Source organism: Scyliorhinus canicula, chromosome 9, assembly GCF_902713615.1.
Source record: "Scyliorhinus canicula chromosome 9, sScyCan1.1, whole genome shotgun sequence".
Taxonomy (NCBI): Eukaryota; Metazoa; Chordata; class Chondrichthyes; order Carcharhiniformes; family Scyliorhinidae; genus Scyliorhinus; species Scyliorhinus canicula.
In genome coordinates, this window is record NC_052154.1 from 121,316,471 (window position 1) to 121,344,358 (window position 27,888).

Consider the following 27,888-nt stretch of genomic DNA (forward strand, 5'->3'; position numbering starts at 1 on the left):
CGATTTGGCTTGCTGAGCAAATAACAACCGTCATGTTTGCAACGCTGTCCAGTGCTGTTCATTTCAATGCTGATCCCCAATTTTATTGCTTTGAGATCGCCAATGGTCATCCTCCAGTGCTGGACAATTTGACACTGCAGACCTAATATTTAGGATCATCAGTGTGTGAAGTTATACATTTTGACAGAAAGGGTGAGGAGAGGTCACATGAAGTAAATCAATATCAATACAGTCCAATAGAATTTTGAAGCTCGTCAAACTTGTGGCCATCAGGTAACCACATTCACCACATGACACAAGATATTCGCAACGTTAATAAAATACACAATCTTTTGAAAGCAAATTTGAGGTTTTAAAGCATCAGCAATCAGGACGAATACACTTCCTGCCAGAGCCAGAATACTTCAAAAGGGATTTGCAATCCATCTGCTTCACTAAGTAAGCCTGTTGTATACACTCTCAAAGAGTGGGACCATCTGTGAAGTGATATGTTCTGTTTCTGATGGTGCACTCCAATTTATTTAAATAATTTTGTTCAAGAGTAAACTGTCTCTATTTCATCAGAATTCATAAATTAGGAGACTCTGGGAAGGAAAATAATTACCAAATCTTTACATATTGGCTTTTGCGTTCAGACTCTTCCACTGCTTACGCTCTGTCGCCTGCCATTTCAGAACGCAATGTCGGGACAATGAATAGACTTTTGGCTCAAGACCAACCTCCTGTAATCTCTCTTTTTATGTTAGTGCCCTGTTCCTTTCAAAGGCACGTTTCAAGAAATCTAATAAGATGAAGTCAGAATATATTTGAACGGTGCCCCACCATCCCAGTTTGCTGGAAAGGCACATTTCAACCCTCATTGACAGCCAATTTCGGCGTCGGAGTCCATTCTCCGCCCGATTGCCAAACCCGATCCAAGATATAGAGCGTTATTTTCCAGAAAAATCTCAAAGCGTGGTAGCGAGCGCGAATTGCCGCGAGCTTCCCGGCACTCGACCCAGCGAGGCCGGCAACGCAATTCAACATTCATCGGTCCACTTAACGAGGCCTCACGGTATCTCGCCGCAAATGAAGGCTCGCCAGCTGATTCGCCGGATCGCACTCACCAGCACCCCGCTAAGGTTCAGCAACACATATGCTGCACTTGCTCAGCCATCCCCAGAAAGCCATCCCCAGAAAGCTTGCAATAATGGTGCCCAGGAGACCAGCTCCAAGATTCGGAGATGCTGACCTGGGGAGGCTGCTAGACGCCATGGAAGCCAGGAGAGATATCCTGTTACCCTGAGGGTCTGGGAGTCATCCACAAGGCAGCCAATACTGCCTGGGATTTGGTGGTGGCAGCTGTCAGCTTGAGGAGTGTGACTAGGAGGACAACAGTGCCAGAAAAAGGTGAACGACCTACACCGGGCAGGATGAGTGAGTAGATACCAAGGTCCCCCCCCCCCCCCCCCCCCCCCCCCCCCCCCACCACCCCCACCAATCCAGGCCACTCCACTCTCCGCAAATATTTGTGCAAATACATTTCCTTCACTCAAACCTCAAAGAATTTATCTTTATTATAATTTCCACGACAGATGCTAAATGCTTCTTCTCATGGGGGGCAGCCATGATCTTATTGAATGGTGGAACAGGTTCAAGAGCCAAATGGCCTCGTACTGTTTTTATTTATTGTGTTCTTATACTCTTAAAATGTTCAAAGGTTTTTCCACAGGAGCTTTATCAATCTAGCATTTGACCTAACAGGCCAGAATGGGAGGAGTGTAGAGTTGTATGAGGCAAGTAAGTTGGGAGGAAGTTACAGAAATAGGAAAAGGTGATGCCTTGAAGAGATTTAAAAAGGATATGAATTAAAAAACATGCAACATTGTTAACCAGCAGCTAATGCAGGTCAGTTAGCACAATGATAATGGGTGAACAGGACTTGGTGCAAGTTACGATACAGGCAGCAGGGTTTAGGATGAATTCACATTGATGGAGGGTGGAAGACAGGATGCCAACCAGGCACACTGGAACTGTTATAAACTGTATATTCTTCATCTTCCGGTTCGGAGGTAAAGTTATTGCCCTGAAATATTAACCATTTCTCTCTCCAGGGATATTGCCTGAGTGTTGCCAGGATTTTCTGCTTTCGTTTCATTATCATACTTACTTTAGCAAGTGTTCTGCCACCATCTTGTGAGCTGTGAGTCGTCCATAATACATCTGTTTGGAGGCCCATTGCATTATAGCATCGTGCATTCGATACTGTACAGTCAGCATTCTCACCACCTGTTCACCAAATCTCTGGATTAGCCGTTCCATCAAACTGAGTGATAGGCCATTAGCTGCAGCTCTGTTGGGAGTGTGCAAAGGACAGTTAAGCTGTGAACACCCAAAGATGACAGACAGATATATTCAATTAAGAACAGAGCACAACTCAATAACTTTTAGGATCATGCTAAATTTTCAAATTTGCTGATAATCTGCAAAACTAATCACACCTAAGAAAACTTACCAGACTCCATTAGATTGCAGAAGACATTGTGAAATAATTAAGCATTTTAAACTGAACACATTCAGTCACACAACTTTAATGGAGCTTTATTAAACGGTGTTTATGCGATGGAATACTTCCCTTTAACTCATCATCCAAAACGTTCCTGTACTTTGCAGCTGCTGCTGTGACAGGCTGATAATGTGAACTTTAACATCATCACCAAGTTAGCCGTGCAACAGCAAACCTCGATTTTTCTTCCCCCAATTTCTGTACAAAAGTTTTCAGTTTTACAACTAAACTTAAACTGTGACTGCCTGAAAGAGTTCTGCCCAACCCAACCAACACAGCCTCTAGTGAGGTCCTCCATGTGATATTAGGTGTGCACAGGCACTTACTTCCCCAGAAGATACTGCACCCTCAGCGTCAACCTATTTAGTTAAGGAAGGACAAATGGCTACTCCCAGAGCTTCCTAACGTTGCTCATAAACCAGAAAGTGCAAGGTTGCAGTCGTCATTTTTAATTCAGTCTTAAGGTATCGGTGGTGTTGGCAAGTCAGGCATTTGTTGCTCATCCCTAGTTGCTCTTGAGAAGGCACCGCAGTGCTTATGATGGAGGTACACCCTCGATATTTTTAGGTAGGGATTTCAAACGTTTTGACCTAGCAATGTCTTTCCAAGTTGAGATGAGGGGAAGGGAACTTCAAAGTGATACTGTTCCCATGTATCAGCTGACCCAAGTACTTCGACAAGGTGGAGGTAGTGGCTTTTGCATCCATGATGATTCAACCTCTCAAATTCCATGCGTCCGTCTGACGAGGTGTCTAACATTCACTCAGCACTTGTCGACAACGGGGATGAGGAGCTCACTATATGAATGAAAACCTATGCTCTATCACACAGCAACATAATTTTCTACTTTGAATTATCTGTTCCGATCCCTTTCCAGAAGACAGTGACTCATGCTGTGCTATGGTTCCAAAGGCACCAACAGTACCTCATCCATCGAATCACAGAACGGTTACAGCACAAAAGTCGACCATTCGGCCCATCCTGTCCATTTCAGCTCTCTACAACTCCCATGCCTTTCCCTGGTAGTCCTGCAAATTTTTTTTCTCAATATAATTATCCAATTCCCTTTTGAAAGCCACAATTAATGCTCCCTCCACCACCCTTCACACAGTGTATTCCAGATTCTAACCACCTGCTGCATAATAAAAGATTTTACTCATGGCTCGGTTATCTCTTTTGTCAATCCAGCCAGTCATTCTTTATCCGGAAGCTTGTAAAATGTACTTTGTAATCCATGTTAATCTTTAAACCCATGTATATTCATTTTTTCCAATTAAAGGGCAATTTAGCATATTCAATTCACCTACCCTGCACATCTTTGGATTGTGGGGGCAAAACCCACGCAAACACGGGGAGAATGTTCAAACTCCACACGGACAGTGACCCAGAGCCGGGATCGGACCTGGGACCTTGGCGCCGTGAGACTGCAGTGCTACTACTGCGCCACCGTGCTGCCCTCCATCATCCTTTTAAACATGGAAAGGACAGGAAATGGAAAGAAGAAAAGAAAGGAAATAGTCAAGAAAGAAATGGAACAGTTGGGAATAGTCAGGACATTTCACCTCAGGAAATTTCACCTTCACAAAGGAAATTGCTAAGGGTGGAAGTGGCATTCGGAAGTTTAAGCGTTTCCATTCTAACAAAGGGGGACATATTCGGGCAGAATGTTGGAAGTTAAATGAAGACCAGTTGCAGCTGTGGGAAAGAAAGCATCTGAAAACGAAATGGCTCTTAAAACTGTCGCAATGGTGCAGGTGAAATGTATTCCTTCAGAATCAATGAGAAAGGGAGATAAGTCTCAAGGTAGTTCAGAGCATTATTTGAGTACTGGTGAAGTAATTCAGGTATTGAAGTTTCTGAATGTTTTGTTTCAAATGGAGAACTTTTCCCTTACTCGTCTAACAAAATAAGTAAACAAAATAAACGTTTTGAGTGATAGTGGAGCAGATCAATCATTGATGATAGCTGATGGTGCAATTTGTATTCCAGGAGGTTTGATGAAAGAAACTGTATTAATAAGAATTACTGATGGAAGGAATGATCCTGTTTGTTTGTGTGAAGTTAATGTAAGAAGTAACTTTGTAAATTGGAGTTGCTATGGTGGGAATTATTGCTAAATTATCTATTGGAGGAATAGATTTCATCCGAGTTTATGATTTGGTTTGTGGAGACAGTAATGTGATGACAATTGATCATGGCGATCTTTTTCCACTGATCTGCTGCCAAGGTTACTGCAGCTGATCAGCAGACCCCTGACCAAATTCCTAGTGAGACTGTCTTTAGTATACCAGTATTTTTGATCATGGTGATTTCAACAAACCTTTGAAAACCAATGTGGAGAAAAATGAGGGGCGCGATTCTCCACAAATGCGGCGAATCATAAAGGTTGCCGTAAAACTGGACCCAAATCTCCCCCCCGGGTGGGGCTAGCAGCGGGACCCCGTGAAGCACGGCATCTCCCTTGGCCGCCCCGCGGACTGATCCTGCGGGGCGGCGGAGGGAGAAAGAGCGCGTCCGTTACGGACGCACTGCCCGCGATTGGTGGGCACCGACCGCGGGCCAATGCCCTCCTTGGCACGGCCGTTCCACGGCCGTGCCAATCGGGGCCCTGGATGCCCAGAACGGGCATGTTGCGGCCATTTTTACGACAGCAGCAAGCAGGTGTGTTTGATGCCGTAAAAACGGCCGTAAAGGCCTGGGAACTCGGCCCATCGGCCTGGGGAGAATCGCTGTTCGCCGTAAAAAACGGCGAGCAGCGATTCGTGTCGTGGGGCGGCCGTGGGGGGGAGAATAGCGGGAGGGCGTGAAAAATGTCAGGGACGCCCTCCCGCTATTCTCCGACCCGTCGTGGGCAGCGGAGAATCGCGCCCGAGACACTTTGTGCAGATAACAAGCAATTGAAGGAAAATCTGATTAACACAGAAAATCAACTTTCACGAATTAAAGAGGAGCTTGTGAGTGATAAAAGAGAATTGATGAGAACAAATTTGAATCAGTTCGGGTAAGTGGGACGTTTGACTGAGGAATTGGCAAAAGTTGATCTTCAGTTAAATATTGGTGAACTTCAAACACTTATGAAGTGGAAAATGCCTTGAACAAGAAAAGGAGGTTCTGGTAAATCAGAATAATTGGTTAAATGCAGAATTCAAAAACAAAACAATGGATTATTAGAACTTCGCCGCAAAAAGAAAATGAGTTTATTGAACTTCAAAGCAAAATGGAGGAATTGAAGATGGATGGTATGGAATGGCACAATTCGAAAGTTGTTCCCGATTAAAAACTCATTGTGAAATACTAATACAGATGAGCAAAAAAGAGATCCAAGTGATATTTCTCATGTATCAAAGTCAATAATGAACAATATGAAAGCAACTGAAGTACTTGCAAAATTGGAAATTACGAATTGTCAATCAAAAGTGCTGAAATTGCAAAGTGCTCTTTCTGAGTCAATGATCAGAGACTGTGATTTTAAAATGCTTGTCGGTGATACTACACAAGATATAGTAGTTGGAATAAAGGCAAGTATACAGTTGACCAAAGATCATTCAAACTCTACTGAGAATTGAACGAATGAGAATTATGATTCAACAGGATTGATCCTGTGATGGATTGATCTCGAGTTAGAACTTCTTGACAGATTCAGAAAGTTATTCCTGGCACAACTGAACAACGAGAAAGAAAGAAAGAATTCTGAGATCCAGAGAAAAAGGGTGTAAACTACAGAATATTAAATAAAATAGGTCCCTAATCGTGTTTTGGTTAGGTCGAAACAAAGAGGGCTTGTGATGTAATGACGTCCAGTTAAAACCAAACTCGCAGAGAATTAACCCTTGCCTGTTAACAGCTGAAGATGTATTTATGTTGCACAGGAATTGGGAATGACAACATTTTAGGTTTGAATTGTCAGACATACCAAGATTAATTAACCCACTTTGGCCCAATCAGAATAGATATTTTGTGTTTCGCTTTATAAGTAACTGCAAGTGGAACACGATTTGCTTCCAGAATGCGCGATGGGGGGGGGGGGGGGGGGGGGGGCAGACATCTCGCGGGAAGTTACGGAAGACAGGTTAGTTGAATGCGAGGTCGCATTCACCAGTCTTAAACAAGTCCTAGCAACAGCGTCGGCATTAGTGTTGCCACATTTGACTTGTCCCCTTCCACAAATCTAGCCATAATAATGGGAATCTACATTGCCGTACTGACCCAACAATATGGAAATTATAAGCGACCTGTAGCCTATTGCCTCAAACAAGAAATCAGCAGTTGCAGCTAGACGTAGGAAATCCATATAGAACAGTGCAGATTCTGAACATGGAAAGATTGAAAATGATCTCAGACTCCAGAAGGTCTCATTGGGGGGGGGGGGTGTCTATATTACTTAAATGAGTGGATTACAGTCGCAGTTAAGGACAAACTAAACAATCAAGTGGGATATATGAACATTGAAGAAAGGAATATGTAGGTGTTGTATAGATGGGAGTTTAGAAAGTAAATAAGTTCAGGAGAAGTGCCATTAGATGCCATTGTGACCCTGTCTGTCAAGGGCTACGGCGATACAAATGGAGAGTCAAGAACAAGGCGGGACAAATTAAAAGTGGAATCCACTTGATGGGTAACGAGAACAACGAAGATAGAAAATAATTGAATTTAAGGGGGTTTAAGACCATTTTTAAAAATACATAGAGTTTAGGTGGTTCCCTTGGATATAAGGACAGAACTTCTTTTGAGGAAGAGATGAACTAACATTAATGAAAATCTAAAAGACAACAACACCATATGAATTTCTGGGGTCTGAAGAAGCAATGTAATTTAGCAAATTACCTTAAAAATCAAGGGGCGAGAATCACTCCGGACTTTTTCCTCAAAGGTCCAGGGTGATTCTCTGTTTTCAAGGGGGTTAGCAGCGCCCTGGCGTGCATCCCGCAGCTCTGGCTGCCGGCGGGGCCCTGCAGTTACGCCCGTGCGACTGCCAATGCACACGGCGGCCATCCGCAGGTCCGCAAGTGTGCGCGGCAGCCGTCTTCACACCGGCCCCCGCGCAACCTGGCAGAGCTACAGGGGCCCGGCGCGGATGAACATAGGCCACCCCCGGTATGAGCGCGCCCACCGATCGGTAGCCCCGATCGTGGGCCTGGCCACCATGGAGGCCCCCCACCCCCGGAGTCAGATCCCCCCCCCCCCACCAGAACGGCCCATGCAGCCAGAATGCTGAGGTCCAGCAGGGTGGGACCATACGTGAACCATGCCGGCGGGACTCGGAGGGCCCTCGGCCAGACGAGCACGGAGAATCGTCATGGGGGGCGCTTTCAACGGCCCCCAACCAGCGCTGCGTCACCCGCGCGCGGGGCCTTGGCTAGACCACGAACTTCCGGCGTGAACGGCTATTCTCCGCCCCCGCGCCGGGCGCAACTCCAGCGCGGAGGGTCAGAGAATCCTGCCCAAGATGTCAGTTAAGTCAAAGAACCAACAATCAAAATGTTACTGCCTGGAATCAAATCGATGCTTTTTAAGATATTATGAAGGTATTTCATAGGATTGCAAACATTCTCCAGGGCACGTGATTGGGATAGGATTCAGTAATTGAGGGGAGACAATCGAGACAAGAAATTAATAACATAGCATCAGGTCAAGTTTTGTATGTTTTAAATGATTTGTGAGTTACAAAGACTGTGAAGACAGTCTAGTACTCACACTTTCAGGAGGAAACACAATAGAGTTAATAAACACAAACAGCAGTAGAGTTATTTTTGTGGTGCATCAAATGCCCACACAACCTCAGACTCAAGGTAGAGAAACCAATGTTAAATGTATTAAGTATGCCAACTCAATACAATTCTATACTGAATCCTGGGTCACAAAGGCATCCCATGACTCAGTCTTAGCATCATGCTCAAATTTGACAAAAGAAAACCAACATATGGCCTTAAGGCAGTGACGCAAGATGTCAAGTTTGAACAATCACTACGGGCACAGCCTATCTACCTCCCTCAACAATCCACGTCTCTCACAATTAAGTCCGTTGCGCTAAAGAAAATAAGTATTAAAACATTCAGTCTCATGGATTGAATTAGTGCAGTTTAACTTGTGGTGTTTAGGGAAGTGAAGTCATACTAATCAACCATTATTGATTTTGTAAGTTTAGAATTAAGCTCTCTAATTAACTCTTGTAATTCTTCAGTTTTGCAGATTACTGAATCACTGTTGATTTTATACAGATTTTGTGTACTGTTAAAGGTAAGAAACTCGTTCCAAATAAGCACGGAGAGAAGTCAGGGCAACCTTCCAATAACCTGTCCAAAAACAGAATGTGCAAAGACAAAGTTCAGAGGAAGCACACAACCGTCCAAACAACCTATCTACCAACCCTTCAGATGTGGGAGTTCACAAATTTCAAATTGGATGAACCAGCCATCACAGAACCCATCAAACCAGGCTGGAAGCATGTCTTCCTCAATACCAAGGAACTGGCAAGAGGTCAACAAAGTAGATTTCAAGGAGAGTCTTAAAAGGACAGTGAGATAAAGAGATGAGGTGAGAGTGAATGCCCTTGATTTCAAGGACGCATTTGTGAGAGTGTGGCATCAAGAAGACCGTGTAAAATTGAAATCAAAGGGAATCCGGGAGAAAAGCTCTCTACTGATAATGAGTCATACCAGGCATAAAGTAAGATGGTTGATCTGGGAGGGTTGTCGGGCGAGGAAGCCAGAGATAGGAAAGAGCAAGGCCATGGGAGAAATTGAATACAAGGATGAGAATTTTAAAATCAAGGCATGCTGGACCAGGACCCAAAGAAGGTCAGTGGGGATAATTGATGAATAGGATTGGTGTGAGTTAGGGCATGAGCAACAGGGTTTTGGATGAGTTCAAGTTAAAGAGGGTGGGAAATGGAAGGCTGGCCTTCAGTCTTGAGGTAATAAAGTCACGGAACAGGATTTCAGCGGTAGGTGAGCTGAGGATAAGGCAGACTGCTTCTGTTAGAGTTGCAAATAGGCAGTCTTAGCAATGGAGTAGGTATATGGTCAGGAGCTTATCCCAGAGTCAAATATGATGCCAAGATTGTGAACAATTTGGTTCAGCCGTAGACAGTAGCCAAGAAAAGGGAAGGAGTCTGAAACCAAAGAACAGAGTTTGTGGCAGGGATTTAAGACAATGTTTTCAGTCTTCCCAACACTTAATTGGAGAAAATTATGCAGCAGTAGGACTACCTTTATATTGGTTATAGAGCAGTGTTAGTAGAACTGGTTTGCAAAGTGTTGGCTCCAAAGTGGCAAATCTAATGTATTAGATTAGACCCAACTGGATTAGATACATCTGATAAAGCTAAATTGGGATTGCTGCTTACTGTGTATCACCCATGTGATGATAATAGGCACCGCCAGCATCTTGAAGGAAAAAGCAGGCAGCGCATTGGACACAGATTGATTTCAACTATGATAGAGTTTGAAGTTGTTGCATTCAGGGAGCACCAGTGGATTATGCATCTGTATAGATTTTCCAATCTGCCTTTGCATGCATTTTTGCACAATTAAATTTAAACAAGTTACTCATTTCTTCAGATTAGAATCAGGTTCAGAGCTGTGCTCTAATTTTTGTTCAAGTAACGTCTCTTTATGACCCCTGAAATGTTATTTTGCCAGGGGTATCCAATAAACTAGAGGGAATATGCAGACAAAGTTTGATGTGAGGGAGAGGGGTTTTGCTAGGTAGAGAGCCTCTCACTACTTTTAGTGCACTTACTTGTGTGAAATGATGGTTGGAGGAAGCTGTTTGTGGTCCCCTGCCAGGATGCATTTTGGGGCTTTCAGTAATGGTATCCAGCAACTTGCTTCCAGAGCTTGTGCACACTCATCAATCACCACAAGATCGAAATAGTCATTTGACAGGAGTTTTAATGGACCATCATTAGATGCACCTGGAAAACCCAAAGAGCAGAAGGGAATAGTAAAACTGTAACAGTGGATAAGCTGGACACATAAAGCAACTGATGTACTATACAACAATTCCATTATATTGAAAACCTGAATTCTTATCCTACCTTGAATTCATTATCAGAGAATTACAGACACTTTTGAGGTTCTCTTTATTTTTTAAATGGGCATCAACGATAGATACGTATACAGTTATTGTTGTAATGGTCTCCCCTCAGTAGCTCACAGTAACCTGCTGTTTTATATGTGTAGCCATCTGGGATGGCCACTTTCAGCATATAAAATGGACACTCGCAGAGCATACAGGGAAAATGGACAATGCAAAGTAAACAAGCAGGCACAGAGCCCGAATGTGTATTTGGGAAGACAGTCTGCAGACGTAACCAAAACTCTTGGCAATTTGCACATTGATGGCCCATCTCCAAGAAACAAAGAACTAGAGCTCAGGTAGCCGATACTGTCACAGACATTCCGGCGCCACTACCCCAACAAGAAGACACAAACAAAGCAAGGCCAATGGACACTTAGGACACGCCCAGCCATCAAGGCACCCGCCCCTTTATTGGCTCAGATCGATGCCAGTGATCAAGAAGCTGCCCAAATAATTGGTACTAAGTTTAATGCCCGCCTAAAAGCGCGCAATAAGAACGAGCCCTCACCATGTGTTCCCTCTCTTGGAATTGGCTCTCAATCAGAGAGACCCTTCCACCTGCACCACCAGAAGCAAGTAAGTTCAAGTTCAACGCTCGCTACCAGACGGACGACCTTAGCTGTGCTCCTGTTACCTCTTCGCACCCAACAGCCTCAGATCCGAACAACGGCCATTGTTCCTCTGACTGAAGCGGGCACCCGAAGTTAAGTATAGTGATAGATATACTTTAGCCTGTAGTGTTATTGTGCATGAGCAAATCATACTGTGTGTAAATAAAGCAGTATTGACTTTGAACTAACTAACTGGTGCATTGGCTCTTTGATCGGTATTCGGCTGAACCTTGTGGCGGTATCGAGAGATATCTAGAGACTCTGAAAGCATATTCATAATTAAGATTAAGAAAGACAACCTTATCAATCGCCATATTTAGAGCCACAAAAGAGAACAACATTATTGGCGACTCTGGTGGGACTCGACCAAGAAGTGACTTTGTCACTCCGAGAAAACCTAACTTTGAATTAGAAGTCCAATTGGAAAAAGTAAAAACCACAAGTGTAAGACCAGTATCAATCAAACCTCCAAGGTTCGGAAGTGTGTAATTTGCATGCGTACTAACAAGGGATATCAGGTAACCTCGATATATTTTGTTGCGTAAAACTGTCGGGAGTTTTGTAGACCGGAAAATAGCTTGAGCCGTACCCATGTTTGCATCACCGCTTTATTCCCCCCTATTCCAAATTTACGGTAGAAACCCAGAGATTACAGTAGAAACGGCAATGAAGGCAATGGAACGCCTTATACACTCCCAGGAATTCAAGATCACAGCGACCAATAGAGCAGAGCAGTGTCCCATATGGGAAGTGGAAATTCGGAAGTATCTAAAAGGGAAAGGATGGCCCCTTTGGAGGGAATTTTGTGCAAATGAAGAAACAGGTCCCGGAAGCATAGGACAGACTTGGTGGGATAACCTGACCGAGATTAACAAGAAAAACTTAGGAAAAGTTCGTAAGCCGATGGTAATCGTGTCCTGCTTGGCACAATTGCGAGGCACAGAGGAGGTCGCACAGATCAGGTCGTGAAGACGCTCCGCAGAGAGATTCAAGACAGAGAGAAGAATAGTGAGGGAGATGTTAGCGAGTGCGAGAAAGTTAACAGGCAACTTAGAGAGCAGTTAGCAGCGAAGGACAAGGAGATGGCGGATGCCAAACGGGCACACCAATGTTGTCTCGCTCACCTAAGCAGCTTTCAGTCCCAGTATGATATGGCCTACCAAGCACGCAACGCACAGTGTTGGGAAAAGAAGAAACAGAACTTCAAATCGAGCAATTAAAGAAACAATGTACCGATTTAAAGCAGCCCTACGAGCACTCAACAGTTCCACGAAGGAACAAAGGCAGAGTTTGGTCGACCACTCCAAATGCCGAAAGCAAATTGCAGACCTGCAATCCCTGCTCTCAGTACAAAATGGTTTCCAAGATACATTCGGACCCCAGCTAGGGGATCAGGAAAATGGCCCCGATTGGCAAGAGTTGAATGAAACTGCCCATCGCTATGTACATGGAACATATACTCAAGATAAAACCCAGAAAAGGAAAGCACCCCCACTCCCAACTGCACAGGTAGTGCACAATCCCATGAACCCGGTCACCACACAGCGCAGGGCCACACGACCACATTAACTGTCACCCAATTAAGGGACGCGTTTGACAAAATCGAACCATTCCAACCCACATCGGACCTGCACCATTATTTTGCAAAAGTTAAACAACAGGCGACCATGTACGGCCTGGACGAAAACGAGCAAGTTAAGCTTGCAGTTTTGAGCCTCGACCCCTCAATCGTGGCAGCGCTTCCCGACCCACAAAATGTAGGAGGAGGTACCCTTAAAGAAATGCATGCAGCGATCCTAGATGCGATCGGCTACAATAAGGGCGATCCCGTAGAAGGACTCAATAAATGTAGGCAGAAAAAGACCGAGCACCAACAGCATTTGCTGGACGCCTTTGGACCCACTTTACTGCAGTATTTGGAGTTAGTCCGCGCCCATTTGACACCAGTAAATATGGCCAAATGGACTTGTATCCTAGTCTCTCACGCAACCGATGCAGGACAGAGAGCTTGCGCCAATTATGATCCCTCAGACTATACGCATAATGAGAAATGGGTATTAAAGAGATTATCCCGAGCTTGGGAACAGACACTTTAAAGAGGGTCAGAATACGGAAAAGTAGAGGAAGAGCAGGCAGGTGCTAACATGCAGTCAGGACACATCAAAACCCCGCATGGGTAAACGAGGGAAGAAACAACCCACAGCAGCCTAAATCCCAAGAATGCTACAATTGTGGACAGTTAGGACATTACGCCCAAGAGTGCAATGCACCCAGAACCAGCAGCGAAACCAGCACGCAAATGCCCCAAAGAATAGGACCAAGCCCATTCACAGTGTTAGCGCCCGTTCCGAGAACGCAGACATGAACAGCACCGATTGGCGGTGTTCGGACTCCCCAACTTGGGTCTGCGACACGCTTTGGGACAAGTCCGGAAGACCAGTAGTAGCAGGCACTGTCAGGGAAAACCATCGAATTTCTTTGGGACACAGGAGGGTCCTGTACCACGCTAAATTCCTCCACAATGTTCCAATGGGATACATGGCCTACCACAGACACCATTACCCTCAGCGGCTTCACAGGGCACTTACAGCAGGGACACATTGCGGCCCCTGTGGCGATTCAGATAGGCAACATTAAGACGAAACACCCCGTTGTCCTAGTAGATCAACCCCAGACAGCCGAACACATTTTGGGAATACATTTTATGAGCTCCCACAATCTTTGTTCCTGTACCAGCCTCCCCGGACAGGCGCCGGAATGTGGCGACTAGGGGCTTTTCACAGTAACTTCATTGAAGCCTACTCATTATAATAAGCGATTTTCATTTTGTTCGACCCCGTCAATAAATGTATGTGGAGAATGGCAAAGGCAGCACAAGCCCCTGCCACGCTCACAGTTGGAGACTACGCTCACAGTTGGAGACTACGCACACAGGATTAGCGCAGTAGGAGACTTCTGGTTTGATTCACGAACCATTAGTCTGGACAAAGACATTAGAGATGTTTTACAGAAACACAAAGCAGCTTTTGACCAGCACAAGCACGACTGTGGCAAGATCGCTGGTTCAGTTAATATCACAGGGCCCGACCCCAAACCCCAAAAACAGTACGGTTTCCCCCAACAAGCAGAGGGAGAAATTGCAAAAGTCATCCGAAGTTTACTTGACCAAGGCGTACTTCGTTCAGTAGCCTCAACTAACAATGCCCCATTTTGGCCCGTCAGGAAATCCGATGGCTCATGGCGACTGACCATCGATTATAGGGAACTAAACAAAGTGACCCCATTAGCATCCTCCCACCGTAGCCACGAGTCCCGAGATAATGTTAAAACAGGGACTTCAAACAAAATTTTTCATGGTTTTGGACAACAGTAACGGCTTTTAGTCCATTCCATTGGATAAAGCGTGCCAATACAAATTTGCTTTCACCTTCCAGGGACGGCAATACACGTGGACGTGCCTACCACAAGGCCTCCACAACTCCCCCTCCATTTTCCACCGACAGTTGGCAAATGGATTAGCTAAATTTTCCCGACCCGTTTGCCTCATCCAGTATGTAGAAGACTTACTTCTACAGACGGACACTAAGGGAGAGCACACTGAATTATTAGGATTCCTTCACGAAATCGGATGTAAATTTAACCCCAAAAAGGCCCAGATTATGCAGGAAAAGGTCATTTATTTAGGTAAAATAATCACCCACGGCAAATGCGAGATCGAGCAGAAACACATTGACTCCATTGTTAAATTACCCTTGTCCCATAATGTTACAGCCCTCCGGTCATTCCTAAAACTGGTTGGCTACCGCAGGAACCACATAGACGGTTTTGCCATAAAGGCAGCCACTCTTTCCAAACTCATGAAAAAACAAGCCCCATGGAATTGGCTTCCACAGCACACGGATGCGTGGATGCATTAAAACGTGCCCCGAGCACAGCTCCCGCATTACAGGTCCCAGACGCGCTCGCCCCATACGCAATTGAGGTTGCAACCACTGACCGAACCCTTACGGCCGTGCTCCTCCAGGAAAGACACGATCGTTTAGGCCCTGTAGCATACGCCTCACAAGTTCTCGATCCGGTAGAGCAAGGATTTTCTGCCTGCGAAAGGCACTTGCTCGCAGTTTTTTGGGCTATTCAGTACTTTGCGTGCATAACAGGTTTCAACCCCGTAACCATTTTAACAGAGCACACCCCAACCCAACTTCTACTAGACGGTAGACTAAAGGATGGCACAGTCAGCCAAATTCGCGCAGCACGATGCACCCTACTCCTACAAGGACGGGACGTTACGATTAAAAGGACTAAGACACACACGTTTCTTACCCCCCCCCCTACCCCCCTTCAAAAATGGTTTTAAATATGTGTTGGTAGTGATCAACACCTTCACGAAATGGGTGGAAGCTTTTCCATCTAGGACTAACACGGCTAAAATGACAGCCAAGATTCTAACACAGCACATCTTCACAAGATGGGGATCAACCAAGGCTCACATTTCACAGGATGCATCATGAAAAATGTCCTCACAATTTTTGGCACATGACAAAAATTTCATATTGCCTATCACCCCCAATCAAGCGGAATGTAGAACGCATGAATAAAACCCTCAAAGCAACCCTTAGGAAAATGGTGTAACATACAATACAACATGGGACATAGTCCTCCCATTTGCACTCATGTTCACTAGGAACACGGTATCGACTTCGACAAGACACACCCCCCACACCCTCAAGACCAGACGACCCATGAAGGGAACAGAATACTTGTTAGGGCTTGATTTGGACAGCCCCACGGTCACCACCCTCACCCATGAGAAAGCAGTACAGCAGATCCTCGAAAACGTTAAAGCAGCCCAGCTCGCCGCAGCTGTTAGGCTTGGCACACGGAAAAAACAGAGTAAAGTATGTTTCAATAAAACGGTACACCCCACGGAATTTTCAATAGGACAGCAAGTCATGCTCTCCCTGTATAACCCCAGTTCATTTCTTTCCCCCAGATTCGCAGGACCCGACTCAATTTCAGGTAAAGTCAGCCCCTCCGTTTATAAGATCACTTATCCTAATGACAAGTCAGGATGGTTTCACATGAACCAGCTTAAGGCTTATGGCACACAGAGCAACTACTCCTACCACATCTCACTCGTAGCAGCAGACGAACGCGCCCCGCTCATGAACGACCTATTCCTACCCTCCCCCAACCAGTCCAGCCCGTCCTCGGACATCACTTCGACTCCACCCCCAGAGGCACGACTCCGCCGCTCCCTTCATTCGACCAGCACTGACAGCGACAGCGCCAGCACTGATACATTAGACCCCATGGAACCGCCACACGATTTGAATTCTGCACCAGGCCCCACTCCCAGCGACTCTGGACAGGATGCGTTCGACCCCTTCGAGACCACTTACATAAAAGCCCTGGAACCGGACCCACATCCCGATGATGATGGATTGCCCCATATGGCCTCCAACCTAGACACTAAGCATTAGCACCGCGATAATTCCTACAGACTCATCCGTAACGATGAGATGGACCCCACGTTGGCCCAGGCCGCCTTGGCACACCTACTTGAGTCACGAATTTGGCAACCGGGAGAAGATGATGACTCCGAGTCTGACTCCCACCAGCCCAGCTCCTTTGCGACTCTTTTTGCAATGGAACAATGAGGTGTCTAGATGATGGTAGAAAGGAACCGATTGAGATTTACGATGTCCTTCTTTCAGATGAAGCCTGCCCGTTTGGTTATTTTAGTTTGCTATTTTACATGTTGAACGTTTGTATTGTGTACGACCCCTTTGCTACAGCTTATTCATGGCCACACGCCAAATTTTGATGCAGTCACGACTACTCTTTTAATCTCCATGGCAGTTAAAGGAACAAGTTTGCCGGCAGAAACCAATTGATACAGTCATAACTACTCTTCTGATTCGACGGCAATCATAAGAGGCAGTTTATCCACGGTGAACACAAATTCTTTCCGTTCTTGTCTGGTCACCCAGGCAGTGGAGTAACGGTACTGGTCCCCGTCCTGCCCGAGGACCCCCATCTTTTCAGCTAAGCTCGGGTAGTGCACCTACGGCACTATTCACCTCCCTACCCGGGGATTCCACCCATTCTTGCCCCGCTGCAGCCCACACACATCTCATTCGGAGCTTTTATTTTGAAACTCTTTTACTGTTTCTTAGTTTTTGCTTTCCGGCAACCCTTAGGTCGCTCTCCCACATGCTATTTACATCCTCAAACACTTGGATGAGACAAGTGGCTGCTGGACAGAGAAATTGGCCGCCCACTCAGCGCATCGACCGCAGGCTACGAGATTGCTCGCACTGTGACAGTATTTCTTTTTCGGATGTCTTGTCCCCAAAAATATTTGGTTTTTAAAAAAATGAGGGAGTCACATATGGTGACAATTCTAATGGGAAATTGATGATAAAAGGAGAGACAGACAGATATACGAGATCTTAAACATGGTGATAACAGATATTATGCTTGTGTCCACAGGAAATCCAAAACACCAGAAGATAGAGGAAGACCAAGAGAAAAATGAAGACGAATATCATGATCTACCTTTGGATCATCGTGGGATCACTACAGTTGAGCGCAGAAGCGACCCCCCTGACCCACACCACACAGGCCATGAATGTTTCCCATCACTGCCATATACCACACCCAGAGACAGCCACTGAAACACCAACCTGGTGCTACAACCTTATAAAATGGTATTCCCTTTCATACATCGTAGCAGCCCTATTAGTGATAGCAATACTCTGTAGTATCATCCAGACACTGAGACTTCGGAAATGGCGAAGGAAAGCCTCCCGCACTCCGGTATACACACTTAGACCCCTTATTTTTGGACTCCAGCAAACCCCCTACTCTCTCTAAATGAATAAAGTGCATCAATTACCTTTTTGTTTGTTCCAATAAAGAAAGGATGTGAATTTTCTGTACTTGACTGACAAGATACAGAGAAATGTAATGCTGCTACTGTATAGTTTTACACTGTTTGTAAATACTTTTTATTGACTAAACAGCCTGAAGATAGTTTACACAAGGATAGTTAGAGGTTCCCGTATATAAAAGAAAAAAATGTAATTCATGCTTGAATGTTATAGTGCCCCTTAGAATTTTATAATGATATGATGTAAATAAAAGCAATTTACGTAAAGGTTCAAATCCATAGGACAGAGTAGGATAGGACCTGTCCTTGATTGCGGGTGCTCGGCTTGGGCAGAGGACAAAGAAGATTCAGTGATATGATCATTCACGCTTCGCGTTGAGGATCACAAGGAGGGAGTGTAGCTATCTGGGATGGCCACTTTCAGCATATAAAATGGACACTCGCAGAGCATACAGGGAAAATGGACAATGCAAAGTAAACAAGCAGGTACAGAGCCTGAATGTGTATTTGGGAAGACAGTCTGCAGACGTAACCAAAACTCTTGGCAATTTGCACATTGATGGCCCATCTCCGAGAAACAAAGAACTAGAGCTCAGGTAGCCGATACTGTCACAGACATTCCGGTGCCACTACCCCAACAAGACACAAACAAAGCAAGGCCAATGGACACTTAGGACACGCCCAGCCATCAAGGCACCCGCCCCTTTATTGGCTCAGATCGATGCCAGTGATCGAGAAGCTGCCCAATTATTTGGGACTACTTTTAAGACCGCCTAAAAGCGCACAAAGCCCCCATCTATGAGAAAGAGCCCTCGCCACGTGTTCCCTCTCTTGGAATTGGCTCTCAATCAGAGAGACCCTTCCACCTGCACCACCAGAAGCAAGTAAGTTCAAATTCAACGCTCGCTACCAGATGGACGACCTTAGCTGTGCTACTGTTACCTCTTCGAACCCAACAGCCTCAGTCTGAACAACGGCCATTGTTCCTCTGACCTAAGTGGGCACCCAAAGTTAAGTATAGGTGTTAGTGATAGATATATTTCAGCCTGTAGTGTTATTGTGCATGAGTAAATCATACTGTGTGCAAATAAAGTAGTATTGACTTTGAACTAACTAACTAACTGGCTCTTTGATCGGTATTCGGCTGAACCTTGTGGCGGTATCGAGATACCTGGCGACTCTGAAAGCATACTCATAATTAGGATTAAGGAAGGTGACCTTATTAATCACCATATTTAGAGCCACAAAAGGGAGCAACATATACCAATAGGTAAACAATTTCTTCAGAAAGTTACAATAATCTGCCATTCTGAAAACATAGCCCCCAGTCTTCATAATTTAGTGAAAGGACAGAGGGCAACATTGCTGGGCCATTTTCAAATCATGACATATGAGAAAGTGGAGCTTTGCAAAAGGTGCCTTAAAATTAAACATCACAATAATGGGTCAGCTTTGCACACTTCTTTGAATCAGAAGCTTGTGGTTTCAAATTCCACTTCAGGACTAAAGTACATACATTAAACCCACACTTTAATGTGGTACTGACCTGCACTGTCAAAGGTGCGTCTTTCAGATAAATATATTAATCAAGCCTCTATTTACACATCACAATTTAAAAAAAAATATTCCATTATGAGTTGTGGGCATCCTGAATTACTCCTGAGAAGGTTGTATGAGCCATTTTTTGAACCGCTACAGTTAATGTGGTGTTAATCCACTGAAAGTGCTGTTAGGAAAGGCGTTCCAAGATTTTGACCCAGCAACAGTGAAGAAATTGCAATATGGCTCCAAGTCAGTATGGTGTGTGACTTGGAGGGGAAGGTGGTGGCATTCCCACGCATCTGCTGCCCTTGTCCTTCTAGACCAGGGGTGGGCAAACTTTTCCGTGCAAGGGCCACATTCAGAAATTCACAATTCACAAAGGGCCGCATAGTATATTAAGTAAAATAATTACTTCACCCGGTTATGATTCTGGGCGCCTCATATAGAACATAGAACAGTACAGCACAGAACAGGCCCTTCGGCCCTCGATGTTGTGCCGAGCAATGATCACCCTACTCAAGTCAACGTATCCACCCTATACCAGTAAGTAACCCAACAGCCCCCGCCATTAACCTTAAAAAAAATTTAAAAAAAAAAAAAAAAAAATTTAAAAAAAGAATTTTTTTTTTTTAATGACTTGGTGGGCCGCAGAAATACCTTTGGCGGGCCGCATGCGGCCCGCGGGCCGTAGTTTGCCCACCCCTGTTCTAGACGTTAGAGGCCAAGGGTTCAGAAGGTACACTCGAAGAAGCCTACTGCAGTGCATCTTGCAGATGGTACACATTGCTCCCAATTTACATTGGTGGGGGAGGGGGTGAATGTTGAAGGTGGTGGTGGATGGTGTTCCAATCAAGTCAGCTGTTTTCTCCTGGATGGTGCTGAGCTTCTCGATTGTTGTTGGAGCTGCACCCATCCAGGCAAATGGAGAGTATTCCATAACGCTCCTGACTTGTACCTTGTATATAGTGGACAGGTATCAGGGAGACAGGAAGTGAGTTACTTGCCACATAATTCCCAGCCTCTGACCTGCTCTTGTCGCCACAGTATATTTATAGGTGGTTCAGTTAAGTTGACGATCAATGGTAACCCTTACGATATTGATAGTGTGGGAATAAGCAATGCTAATGCCACTGAATGTCATGGGAAGATGGTTAGATTCTCACTTGTTGGAGATGGTCATGCCTGGCACTTGTGTGGCACAAATGTGCCACTTGCACACTATCAGCCTAAGCATGAATGTTGTCCAGGTCTTGTTGCATTTGGACACGGACTGCTTCAGTATATGAGTCATGAGTGGCGCTGAACAAATCATCTGCGACCATCACCACTTGACCTGATGATGGAGGGAAGGTCATTGATAAAGTAGCTGAAGGTGATTGGGCCTAGGACATTAGATGGAGAAACTCCTGCATAAATGTCCCAGGACTGAGATAATTAACCTTCAACGACTACAACCATCTTCCTTTTTGCTCGGCATGACTTCAACCAGTGGGGAGTTTGCCCATTTATTTCCATTGACATCAATTTTGCTAGGGCTCCCTGATGCCACCTCAGTATGGATATTAAGGAAAAACAAAGTATTTTCAAAGAAGAAAATACAAAACACAACCAAAAAACAATTCTCCAAATCTTAAAACAAATAGAAAATGTTAGAATTCAGTAAGTCTGGAAGAACCTGGGACCTGAAATTTCAACAGCAGGTCTAGAAATGCTGACTGACCTACTGAGTAGTTCTATCTTTTTAATTTTTAGTTTTCAGTCCAAAAACATATTTACTGGCCATTCATCTCGCTGCCATTTGTGGGCTCTTGCTTTGTATAAAATGGCTGCCACATCAAGCTGAAAACAATTCGTTGCTTTTCAAAATAATCTGTTATTTATGAAACATTTGGTATTTTTCAGATATAGGGACAGACATTCGACTAATTCAAATTCTTTCCTGTAAGCTACAATTATTTTGTACACTTTAAATCTATAAAGCAGATTTTGAAAGAAGTACCATACAGCAAAAATAGAAATGCCTCTGATCACAGGCAATCTAATCAATTATGCCAATTACTATAATTCACATGCAATAAAGCCTTGAGAAATCCTACTGTCCTGTTTTCCCTCAATTTACCTTCGGTTCACAATGCTGCAGAATTGTGCATATTGGAAAATTTAAATCACAGTGTTTTGTGTGGAAAGCTTCCACATTGTGTTTGCTGGTTTACGAGGCTGATCCCAGGGATGAGGGCTTTGTCTTGTAAGGAAACATTGAGCTGGTTAGGCCTATACACGTTTGGAGTTTAGAATAATGAGAAGTCATTCTCCTGAAATGCATAAGATGTTGAGTAGACTTAACAGGGTAGATGCTGAGAGGATGTTTTCTCTTGTGGTTGAATCTAGAACTAGAGGGCATGATTTCATTTAAGAATAAGATGATAAGTAATTTCTACTGTGATAGGGTCATTGGTGTTTTGAATCCTCTTCCACAGACAGCAGTGGCTTGTCATAATAATAATAATTTTTATTAGTATCACAAGTAGGCTAACACTGCAATTAAGTTACTGTGAAAAGCCCCGAGTCTCCACATTCTGGCACATTCAGGTACATTGAGGGAGAATTCTGAATGTCCAATTCACCTAACAAGTACGTCTTTCGGAACTCGTGGGAAAAAAAACCAGAGCACCCAGAGGAAGCCCACGCAGATACGGGGAGAACGTGCAGCCTCCGCCTCCACACAGACAGTGACCCAGGCCAGGAATCGAACCCGGGTCCTTGACGCTATGAAGCAACAGTGCTAACCACTGTGTGACCATGCTTCCATCAAATATATTCACGGTTGAGTTAGGCAGATTTTTCATCCACCATGGAGTCAAGGGTTATTTGGGAGGGGTTGCAGGCAGGAGAGTGGAATTCAGCCATGATGCTATAGAATAGTCAAGCAGACCCAAGGGGCTAAACAGCCTACTTTCGCTTTTATATAAAGTTTGTGTAGCCTTGATCTTTGGGATGGATATATTGAGCAGAAAATCACTGTACAACATAAATTGCTGTAAATAAGGCTATTATTGGAGGGGGGAAATGTCAATTTAGAAACCTAAGCTGAGGGCCAAGGCTTCTAGTAAAAGACACCAAGATTGAAAAGAGTAAGAGAGAAGTTGTGACAGCCCAGGAAATAATGATTAGCTGATAGCAATTTTGAGTTTTTTTTGTAAAGACTAATCTAGGTAAAGAATTATCTAACTTTGAGATTGTGTGGAAAAGTGGAAAAATGGGGTTATTTAAGAAATCAAATGTTTTATCAATTAAATCCCTCGTTTGGCCTTTATTCCTTATGTGGTTTACCTGTGTTAGTTGCCAAGACAACACTGGCTTTTTTTAGTATTTGTACTATAGCTGTCTCCTCCCTTGCTCTCAGCTCCTTTTTCAAAGTCTTGATCTCACCACGAAAGTGCACCTTCTCTCCTCTCTCTTGTGCCTTTTTCAATTTCCCCTTTGAACAAAAAAAAGAGGTAATTATTTTTGCTCTCTGCATTGAACATAAAACTTGCAGAAAGTAAATCAGCTTTAGTAGTGCAAGGTTTATTTACTTATTTAGCGAATGCAAAATCCCTAAGCCAAGTATTTTCTTCTGATCCTTCTGTGTTGAGTGCAGACTGGCCTCTGCTGAGTCTGTGGATTGGGCATTCTTCTATGATATGGTGTATAGTTTGCTCCCTCCGACAAGCACGTTGGGGGCTGACACTAATGTCCCATCTGTGGAGGTTGTCAAGCAGGGGCCATGGCTGATCCTGAGCCTGTTAAAGGTGGACCATTCTTTCCTTGGAAGGTTATAACCAGGCAGCTGTTGGGTTGGGTTTGAGACCAGGTACTTGTTTGTAACATCCAATGGTTCCCATTCATTTGTCCAGGTGGAATTAGCATTGAAGTCCTATGTGTATGTGATGATCTTAACCAAACAGGGGCACTACTGTTGAGTATGAGAGTACGAGTGCTGTGGTTAGGAGGGTGGTGGCAGTAGCTCCCATGTTCAGCCGGCTAGTTATCGATCAAGTTGTTTCTGGCCTTGACCTTGGCCACATTTGTTTTTAGGTATTCTCGGAAGGTCAATGACCTATCTAAAGTCACTCCAAGGTATGTTGGGGTTGGGTGGTGCTTAACTTGTACCCATTCATTTTAATGTTAATGAGAGTAATGAGAGAGAATTATAAGACCATAAGACATAGGAGCGGAAGTAAGGCCATTCGGCCCATCGAGTCCACTCCACCATTCAATCATGGTTGATTTCAACTCCATTTACCCGCTCTCTCCCCATAGCCCTTAATTCCTCGAGAAATCAAGAATTTATCAATTTCTGTCTTAAAGACACTCAACGTCCCGGCCTCCACCGCCCTCTGTGGCAATGAATTCCACAGACCTACCACTCTCTGGCTGAAGAAATTTCTCCTCATCTCTGTTCTAAAGTGACTCCCTTTTATTCTAAGGCTGTGCCCCCGCGTCCTAGTCTCCCCTGCTAATGGAAACAACTTCCCTACGTCCATCCTATCCAAGCCATTCATTATCTTGTAAGTTTCTATTAGATCTCCCCTCAACCTCCTAAACTCCAATGAATATAATCCCACGATCCTCAGACGTTCATCGTATGTTAGTCCTACCATTCCTGGGATCATCCGTGTGAATCTCCGCTGGACCCGCTCCAGTGCCAGTATGTCCTTCCTGAGGTGTGGGGCCCAAAATTGCTCACAGTATTCTAAATGGGGCCTAACTAGTGCTTTATAAAGCCTCAGAAGTACATCCCTGCTTTTATATTCCAAGCCTCTTGAGATAAATGACAACATTACATTTGCTTTCTTAATTACGGACTCAACCTGCAAGTTTACCTTTAGAGAATCCTGGACTAGGACTCCCAAGTCCCTTTGCACTGTAGCATTATGAATTTTGTCACCGTTTAGAAAATAGTCCATGCCTCTATTCTTTTTTCCAAAGTGCAAGACCTCGCACTTGCCCACGTTGAATTTCATCAGCCACTACTTGGACCATTCTCCTAAACTGTCTAAATCTTTCTGCAGCCTCACCACCTCCTCAATACTACCTGCCCCTCCACCTATCTTTGTATCATCGGCAAACTTGGCCAGAATGCCCCCAGTCCCGTCATCTAGATCGTTAATATATAATCGTTAATATGTGGGTTCACTGAAAATTATATAATTTTTTAAAGTACAACTCCGCAAAAGATGTAAAACAAACCAAAGTGCAAATACAATCTAGTTAACTGTTGTGCAGGTACTCACAAAAGCCTGATCGATGTCCTTCCGGATATCCATTACTATTTGTGTGTTGTCACTGTGCGCCAACACAGCATCCAAAGAATGGCGATGTATGGACTCAAGGAGTCGTGCAGGGTGACCTAAACGCAAAACCTGTGCTTTAAATTGAGCCAGGCGTTCAACAAGGTTGTCAACAGCAATGTTGGATGGCGCACAGCACAGCACCTTGGAAAATTTAAAAAATCATCGATAAGACATTTTTTGACATCAGATCACGTAAACAGACTAATCAAATGAGAATCACAGGAATCACAAAAACTTTGCAAATATGCAAAGTGCATAAACATGTGATGTATTATGAGGTTTATTTTTATGAAACCAAGCCTGGTCAGATACACGTAATAATGCAAAGGCACAGACTTGCTGATGTATACTCCTAGCTCCACTTGTAGCTGATTTTAAAGTTGGAGAAACGTACAAAGCTACTCCAGAATTTCAATAAAATACAGAATTTCAACTATAAAATATGCTATAATAGTATCTTGGGGCTGGTTTAGCACACTGGGCTAAATCGCTGGCTTTTAAAGCAGACCAAGGCAGGCCAGCAGCACGGTTCAATTCCCGTACCAGCCTCCACGAACAGGCGCTGGAATGTGGCGACTAGGGGCTTTTCACAGTAACTTCATTTGAAGCCTACCCACGACAATAAGCGATTTTCATTTTCATTCATTTCATTTCTTGCTATGAGATGTAATTAGAATCAATGCGAGTGTGTGAAGTTGCAGTACTTACCTCCTAAACCCACAAGAACAAGTTGGTCGGGTCTGGTGCATCCAGGAGAAAGTGAATATTTAATGGTGTGATGAGTTATAATTACTGTCAATCATCATCTCTGGTCCTGAAAGCTTTAGACTGCATTCTCCGTCCAGCGATTCTGAAATCGCGAAACATGATCGGGTGTAGAATCAGGCGTGAGCCAAAATTCGAGGCTGGGCGCCAAAGGAATGGCATGCTCTGGTGTCTCGACAGCGGCATTAATGCATGGTCATGCCAAATGCACAAGAAAGGTCATTGGCATATCATTAACGGGCCTGATCCGGCATTCACGGGCCTCCTGCAATGCTCCGCCTCCACCAGGTGGAAGTACCGTTAGCGTGGTTCACTTGTGATATTTAAGGTTGGGGAACAGGCACCATGGCTGATGAGGGTGAGAGAGGAGAGGGAAGACATGGTCCCAAGGTTCAGCTGTGGAATGCCAGTCAGAGGCACCTGCGGGGGTGCTACCAGGGGATTGGCCAAAGGACCAGAGTGTATCCCCAAGACTGGAATGTCCAGGCACGTACCGTCACTGCCGCGGCCTGCAAGGCAGCCATTTGGCTGCACAAACCTACTGATGGGGCATCACACGACCCATCCAAGGAGGTCGCCCACAGCAGACCCCACAGAAGGGCGCAGGACAGGGGTCGCAGAGAGCTCCACGGTTATAGATTGAGCCAGCCACCAGTACACCTGCTGGCAGGGATGGGTGCCGGGGTCAGAGGCCTCCCCCACTCCAGTGCCAGGCACAGACGAGGCCAGGGGAGCGGTGCAGAGGGTGAAGCGTCAGGGGAAATGACATGGGCGCTGCAATACAGGCCACCACGGCCACCGTGTAGCCCGCTGGACCCAGATGGACACGGGGGTAACCACCATGCTAACATGTCTGCCCTTTTACCCCTGCAGAGAATGGATTGCTGTATCAACCAGGAGTGTTTGGCATCTGCCTAGACACAGTTGGGCATCGAAAAGGTATGCCGTGTTGGGTCACTGATCTGGTAGCCTCTACCATATCGTGCACTCACATATCTGGCTTTGCCTCCTGCTAGCCCCAGGGCCGACATCGTGGGTGGCCCTGCCTGCCCCAGAGGCCCTGGCCCGTGCCCCCAACAAGCACACCCTCTGCATTCAGCCTAGCCCATCCCTTACTCCCGTCAGAGCGTCAGTGAACAAGTGTTTAAATATTATGCCCTAGCCCCTATCGCTAACCTATATGCTTCACACATGCAAACTTAACTGGTGTCTAACTTTCTAGCCTTGCGTGTCCTAATGCTCTGTCTCAGTGGGTCCCCAGGCGGTACATCAGATGTGGAGGCGGTCTGCTGCGATGCAGCAGTGAACCTCAGTGTTGCCCTTAGGTGGGGGCATCTTCTTACCTGGAACAAAAGTGTGTGGGGAGAAGAGTGTTTGTATGTGGCTGCAGATTGTGCCAATTCCCACACCGGTGAGTTACAAGCCAGCGTTCAATGAAATTGCACTAGTTCCACGTGGCGCCTGTGCTAGTCCATTAGGGTGTCCTGAATCGCTCCAGGACCGGCACTCCTTTTGGGGCTAGAACTCAGTTGATTCAGTCTCAGCGTCAGCACATAGACTCTGAAATCTCATCCTTTAATTGAACTGGTGTTGAAGATTTGCTTTAAGTGTTAAAATAATTCTCAAAATTTTTCTTTCTGTCTAATCTAATTTATACTTCCTGATTAGACTTTGCATGGACAATGATGATTCTTCAATCTGATTGATTGAAGAGGAGTACTTTTTTGTTTTATTTCAGATTTCCTCCTCAGTTTTTTGCTTTTGGATTTGTGTCACCATTGTTTGTCTCGCTTACAGACAACACAGATCCCCTGCCGTGGGTGCTGCAACTGGTGTCAGTCCAGTAAACAGCAAGCACCATTCCTTCGCGGCTGGCTGCAAAATCCACGTCATTGCCTTACATAATAGGTTGGATAAATGAATCCCACACCACTCAACTCCTTTTGGTCACACCATCCCTTCCTATTAAGGTCAGCTGCGAACTGAGGACCACAATAATGTGCAGATCAGTAGGTTTTTAAAAAAACACAAAGCAAGTCATAATGATTTTGAACAAATTACCTGAAATGGTGGTGGAAGCATATTTAATATGAACTTTCAAAAGGGAATTAA

At 44.9% G+C, this 27,888-nt stretch overlaps 1 protein-coding gene across 1 annotated transcript in view; it reads right to left on the reverse strand.

Annotated features, from left to right (window-relative positions):
* ighmbp2 (immunoglobulin mu DNA binding protein 2) overlaps positions 1–27,888 on the reverse strand; it is a 92,343-nt gene that overhangs the window by 33,907 nt on the left and 30,548 nt on the right. The window contains exons 7-10 of the mRNA XM_038807475.1: positions 24,952–25,152; positions 23,006–23,153; positions 10,286–10,460; positions 2,150–2,332 (exon numbers count right to left, since the gene is read on the reverse strand). Coding sequence (XP_038663403.1) covers positions 2,150–2,332; positions 10,286–10,460; positions 23,006–23,153; positions 24,952–25,152 — 707 coding nt within the window. The remainder of the gene's footprint in view (positions 1–2,149; positions 2,333–10,285; positions 10,461–23,005; positions 23,154–24,951; positions 25,153–27,888) is intronic.